At 40.3% G+C, this 5651-nt stretch overlaps 1 protein-coding gene across 4 annotated transcripts; it reads right to left on the reverse strand.

Annotated features, from left to right (window-relative positions):
- Positions 1–363: 363 nt before the first annotated feature.
- Positions 364–5301, reverse strand: LOC119316819 (transcription factor MYB3R-2-like). Of its 4 annotated transcripts, none has more exons than XM_037591214.1 (8): positions 5164–5301; positions 4980–5057; positions 4099–4153; positions 3483–3540; positions 2536–2640; positions 2324–2423; positions 1474–1602; positions 364–1338 (listed from the first exon to the last, which is right to left on the reverse strand). In XM_037591214.1, the coding sequence occupies exons 2-8, from the start codon at positions 5012–5014 to the stop codon at positions 627–629; spliced, it is 1194 nt and encodes a 397-aa protein (XP_037447111.1). In that variant the 5' UTR covers positions 5015–5057; positions 5164–5301; the 3' UTR covers positions 364–626. The 4 variants fall into 4 exon arrangements, with proteins under 4 accessions (XP_037447111.1, XP_037447112.1, XP_037447110.1 ...); XM_037591215.1 differs by having other exon boundaries at positions 4980–5090; positions 5164–5298; XM_037591213.1 differs by having other exon boundaries at positions 5137–5297.
- Positions 5302–5651: the final 350 nt, after the last annotated feature.

Genomic DNA, 5651 nt, shown 5'->3' on the forward strand with positions numbered 1-5651 from the left:
AAAAATGGATTTTACAAATGTCAAAAAAAATGAAGAAAACATGTGTTTATTGCCACACCCAGATGCGCAATCAAATTGCGCACATCCATTTTATAGAATGCCAACATATAAAACCGAACTGCGCAAATCAAACTAAATATCCTTCAAGTCAAAGTTTGTAAACTTCGAGCAAGTTTATAGAATGTCAACATATACAATACCAAATCAGTACCATTAGTCCATTACATTCATCATCAAAAACATTTCCATATTATATATAATAGGTGATGTAGGTATAGATAAAGTTTTCTATAAATTAGTCAAAGTTTGTGAAACTTCACTTTTGCAGAAACCACTGTACACTGTTATGGGACGAAGAGAGTGTCAAGCAATGTACACTATTATAGGTCGAAGGGAGTATCAAACAAGATGCAGAACAAAAGAACATGGTTACCTGCTTCAAACAAGTGACTATGACATGAACATCATTGTACTTTTTGTTCAGCTAAAGATTTTCGTCTAAATGATACAGGAACTGTCAGTTTACAAGACGATAGCAGTAACAGTGAGTTTAGTTCATCACCTTTTCTGCCAAAAGAGTGAATATATCTGAGGTTGAAATTTTGGTCATTGTCACTTTCCTCATTTTATATTGAGTTACCATCATGTGGAGAACCAGGAGGAAAGATCAACAAGTTATCAAAGTATGACATTTCCATAAGATCTGATATGTCCAACTCTAATGAACATGGATCTGAGGTTCCCGCAGAATGAACATCACTCGGTTGGTAGCTACCAGTTGGTGATAAAACCGGCTTTGCACATTCTGATAGGATTTTTGGCAAAACATCATGGCATCCATTTGATGGAGAGACACCACCAACAGCTGGACTCATTTGTTCCCTTTGCTGTAGAGACCTTTGAGAATTTACTTCATAACTGGATGACTTGAGTTCCACTGGGCTTGACAATAAATCCAACTTCCTCCTGGTTTTCGCATGCTGCTCAGATCTTGCGATTATGTTTTCAGGGGCTTTGGCTGATGCCACTCTAGCATACATGAAATCTGCACTTTCTCCCCCTAGTACATCAGCATTTTCACCTACTTCTGTGAAGCCTACTTCAGATATGGAAATTCTTGGTACAGCTGACGACATTTCATTTCTCTCAGACGAACCTTCCGTGTCATTCAGAATATCAGAAACTTTAGTCCCCTTCAGAATATCCAAACTCTTATTCTGTGTGCCTGACAGGTTTTCCAGAATGTCTGGAAATTGTTCAAGCAAACCTGACGATAAATATGAATTCAATTTTCTTTTCATAGGACCCCTCCAGTATTCTTTGATTGCACCATTCGTCCTGGATGAACACAATGTAAATAATTCAATCGTACCAACAGCATTTTGAAGAAATGCATCCTGAATTATTATGATGGAAAGAATTAAATGCAACAGCAACATCAATTCAGATTTTTGTTGAAACATCCAACCTTACCTCCCAGGAAAATGTTTGACCATTTCACGCCATTTAGTTCCATAGATTTGATGAGCACGAATCAGTCTCAACTCCTCTTGTTCCGACCACGCCTCCTTGTTTATTGCAGAGTCTATTTTGTATCTCCACCTGTGTTTATTACCATTATGCCCATTGATACTCAAACCTACGGACTTCTAACTGATAACATGAAGTAATAAAGTTGCTGGGCATGCCGTCTGACAGAATCTAATAATGTAACAAACCTTCGAGCCCTTATTTATTTTCAAGCGGTGATAGCACAAGTCTTGAGAAAACTGTATAATATGTTAAATTACAATAATTCGATGACTGAAAATTCCTTGCATAATACCATTTTCCCAGTTGGTATGTTGACATAAGATGACATGTTTCTTTCACTGTTTTCCACACAAAAACTGAAGCACAAAGCAGCCTGATGCTGAAGGGTACTTGGCGCAAATCAGAAGTTTGGTACAATCACTTCGATTTCAGAACCAAATTATTAGGGAAAATTGTGAACCAATTTGTGCATATACCCTCGACTAAGCCACAAATTTTGCCACAACCAAGAATCTGGCTTCCTGGCCTTCAAATAGAAATGGTCCAAAATGAGCAGTACACGCAACATGCAAATGTATCAACAGAGGTAGGCTAACAGACAATGAAGCTACTGAAGAATAAACAAGTCACCACTGTGGAGGTGATAGATCGCAGCTTGTGGTAACTAGCAAACATGAGTAACTAATTGATGAATTTTAAGCAGAGTGTAAGTTCTCACTCACATAGAGAGTGAAGCAAAGAGTGCCCTGTCTAGAAATTGCACAGGAATCAACCGAACACTTTGTTTTACCTTTGTCGGCATTGCGGTGCACTTCGACCAGGTATAGCATGTGCGACCGTTTGCCAGTTTTTCAGCCCATGTTTGTTGATCATTTGAGCGAGCACCTTATCTTCCTGGAAGGAAAATCAAAATTTGTTTGTCAGCAGGCATTAGGAAGGAAAATAAAGTTCAGAAGGACATCAAGATTCACAGGAAATGATGAAAGTTCTAGCCTAAATAACTTTCCTCTTCTGACCATTTCACTCTGGTGAGGACTTCAGAATTTGTGATACTGCAGCTCTCCTTGAAGGAGTGGCCATCATTCTTGCAAAGTTGTCCTCGAAAGCCTTTTTTGGTAACAGAGAAACGTAATATAAACCAACAATCCTTCCAATTGTGTTCTATGGAGATAACCCAACAGAACCAACAGCAGTACAAATGGTAGTCATAGGTGCAAACAGAAGGAGATAGGCGAATGCATGTGACAGAACAACAATACGATAGGAATGGTGCACCCGTAGTCCCAACCCAATTTGGAATGTGAGCTTATGATCGTCCAATCCATACCCTGCTAGTCAAGGGCATGGAATGAGTCAAAGAAACAAGTCTAATATTAGCTTGGCTGTTTTATCTGTTTTATTTCCTGAAGCATGAAAGGTGTGTGAGTTGACACGCATGACACATGGATACTATTTCTGTGTACAGATAGAACCGTATGACATTGTAAGCAAGGTGCTTCACATGGACAATATATATATATATATATATATATATATATATATATATATATATATATATATATATATATGAGTAATAAATAATCTTTCGTACTATTTACTTAGAAAGCTAGAACTGGTCTGCTAGCCAACAGTTTCTGAAGGAAGGATAGACATGTGGAATAATTGACTGTGTTGCTTAAGCCACGGAGGGCATACATCTATAAGTATATTGGCAACATGGAGTACAAATCAGTATAGAAGTGATGCCGGAAGATACCTCATACAAATCACTATTGATTCTATTCTATCTCTAACAAACTTGCCATACAAGACATATGAAAGGGGAGGATGCTGTATTCCGAAGTTGTGACAAACATATATGTAGATGGTCAAAATACAACTACCTAAGAATTCGGAATACAGCATCCTCCCCTTTCATAATGAAGTTGCATTGCACTAAAGCATGTTACCTATGTTTCCCAACTCTTCATCGTGGCAATGTTTGGCAGTGTCATGTGGTGTACCACTCTGCATCAATAATCAAAATTTCAAATAGAGCATAGACTGCAACTAAATTAACAAAACTACCAAGAAGCTAACTGACCACTCAAATTGATTGCAATAATGGATTAAAAATAATCTGAATCAAGGTTTATAATGGATTAAGCCAAAGCGAAAAACAGAACTTCTACTTACTACTTCTTATCTTCTATAGTAATATAACATTTTGGTACAGAGATCTCCACTAGACACACTGTTGGTGGGTTAGAAAACAACAATTGGTCGATTACCTCAACCTTCACATTCACCCTAAAAGGCAATAAATATATAGAATTACCAATGTAGAGATAAAGATAAAGTGAGCATAAATTAAGTGTCCCCTCCCTGATGATGGCCCAAAGCAACATCAATTTAATTATATATTTTTTCCTGATGTTAAAGTCTTTGCATGAATTAGAAAACTTGCTTTGAATATCCATGAAGAACAGGCAGCGACAAGGCAATAAAAGTTCATATATCGAAAGATGGAACTTCCAAGAAATCAAGAGCAACGTTATTCAGGGTGTCAGGCTAGCGTGGCATTACCACATTCGCAGAATCCCCATCAGCCTTCCTTGAGTGACTTGTTGAATTGACAGACCTGAAAAGGAGTGAAGCAATAGTCAGCTGACCATTCAGAGCCCCTCTCCCCTCTGATTCACACCAAACCAATTGTTTCCCATGATCTTCAATAAGGCAATCATTCTGCTAAATTCCAGATATAGTTGGCTTGAGGCTGAGAATAAGTAGAGAAGCATCCTGCTATGTAAATTTCCAAGGCCCCGTTTGGAACAAAGGAAAAACATACGAATTTTGAAGGATATGATTCCTACGGGAAATGTTCATTTTGTTTTTGTGCCGTTTGGAATAAAGGAATTGCTATTCTACGTTCCTTTGGAATGGGCTATTGCATAGAATTTTGGTTCCTCTGTTTTACCTATCCCTACGTTTCTTTTTGGGATGGGCTATTCCATACTCCCTCCGTCCATGTTAGTTGTCACTCAAATGGATGTATCTAGCGTCTAGATACATCCGTTTGAGCAACAACTAATATGGGACAGAGGGGGTAGAATTTTAGAATTTCGGAATACATGACATCTCTTTGTGTCTACAATATCTATGTTTTTTCTGCTTGACATCCAAACAACAGTTCTAGAGCTATCCTGTGGTTTTAGTTCCTGTAGGAATTCCGGATACATGATATTGGTAAGTTTTTCCTATCCCTGCGTTTTGAGCTTCCAAATGTTTTGGTAAAGTTCAGCTTAAAATTCAACTAAACGGCGCTTAGAGCACAAAGTCAAATGCTCCCCCGAAAGGAGGCATCTGATCTGCCCCCAGCCAAGCTTCTCCAATCCAAATCAAGGCAAGCTAAGTGCCAACAGAGATGCAGAAATCGTAGTAACACGGGGCGGAGATTACAAACTCACCGCTCCCTCGGCATCAAATCTCCGATCCGTGACATGGCTGGGAAGAACCCCCGAGTCCGCCAGAAGCATCGGCTGAAGCTGGAACGACAGACACACTAATCATTCGGGAATCTGACGGGAATGCACACATAAAAGGGAAACTCAGCGGTGGACTAACGCGGTTGCTGCAGGATTCAGGCCTGACCTGCGGAGCTCCCCGCGATGGAGGATCCTGAGGAGAGGACCGAGCAAGAAGAGATGCGACGGGTGGGAGTGGGACGCACGCTGTCGCTGGCGACGAGCACGAGGAGAAAGAAGAGCCAGGTGGTGGTGGACGGGATCGGAAGAAAGCCATGGACGTTGTTTTGCAACCGCGGTGAGTCAATGACCGCAGTGGGCCGTATATGGGCTGTTTCTATGTGAGCATTTCTGGTTCTTTACAAAATGATGAAAATAAACCCTCAAAAATATAAAATGATGAAAACAAATTTCTTTTCCCTCAAAGAAAAAAATCCACTAAGGGCAACTCCAATTGGGCGACCCATTTCGTCCGCGGCCGTCCGTTTGGGTCGGCGCGGACAAAAAAGCCGGCCCAACGCGCCGACCCAAATGGACGCGCGTCCGCTTTCGTCCGCCTGCCGACCCATTCCCGGCCCATTTTTTAGGCTGATTTGCGTCGGCACGGACACAAGA

The sequence above is a fragment of the Triticum dicoccoides genome, chromosome 6A (genome assembly GCF_002162155.2).
Source record: "Triticum dicoccoides isolate Atlit2015 ecotype Zavitan chromosome 6A, WEW_v2.0, whole genome shotgun sequence".
Classification (NCBI taxonomy): domain Eukaryota; kingdom Viridiplantae; phylum Streptophyta; class Magnoliopsida; order Poales; family Poaceae; genus Triticum; species Triticum dicoccoides.

Bases quoted from the DNA above. Each gene is read 5' to 3' on its own strand.
- LOC119316819 (XM_037591214.1), bottom strand. From the start codon at position 5,014: ATGTCACGGATCGGAGATTTGATGCCGAGGGAGCG. The intron at 2,641-3,482 runs GTAACATGCTTT...TTACCAAAAAAG, and splicing joins TGAAGAGTTGGGAAACATAG to GCTTTCGAGGACAACTTTGC. The intron at 1,603-2,323 runs GTAAAACAAAGT...TAATAAACACAG, and splicing joins GCACCGCAATGCCGACAAAG to GTGGAGATACAAAATAGACT.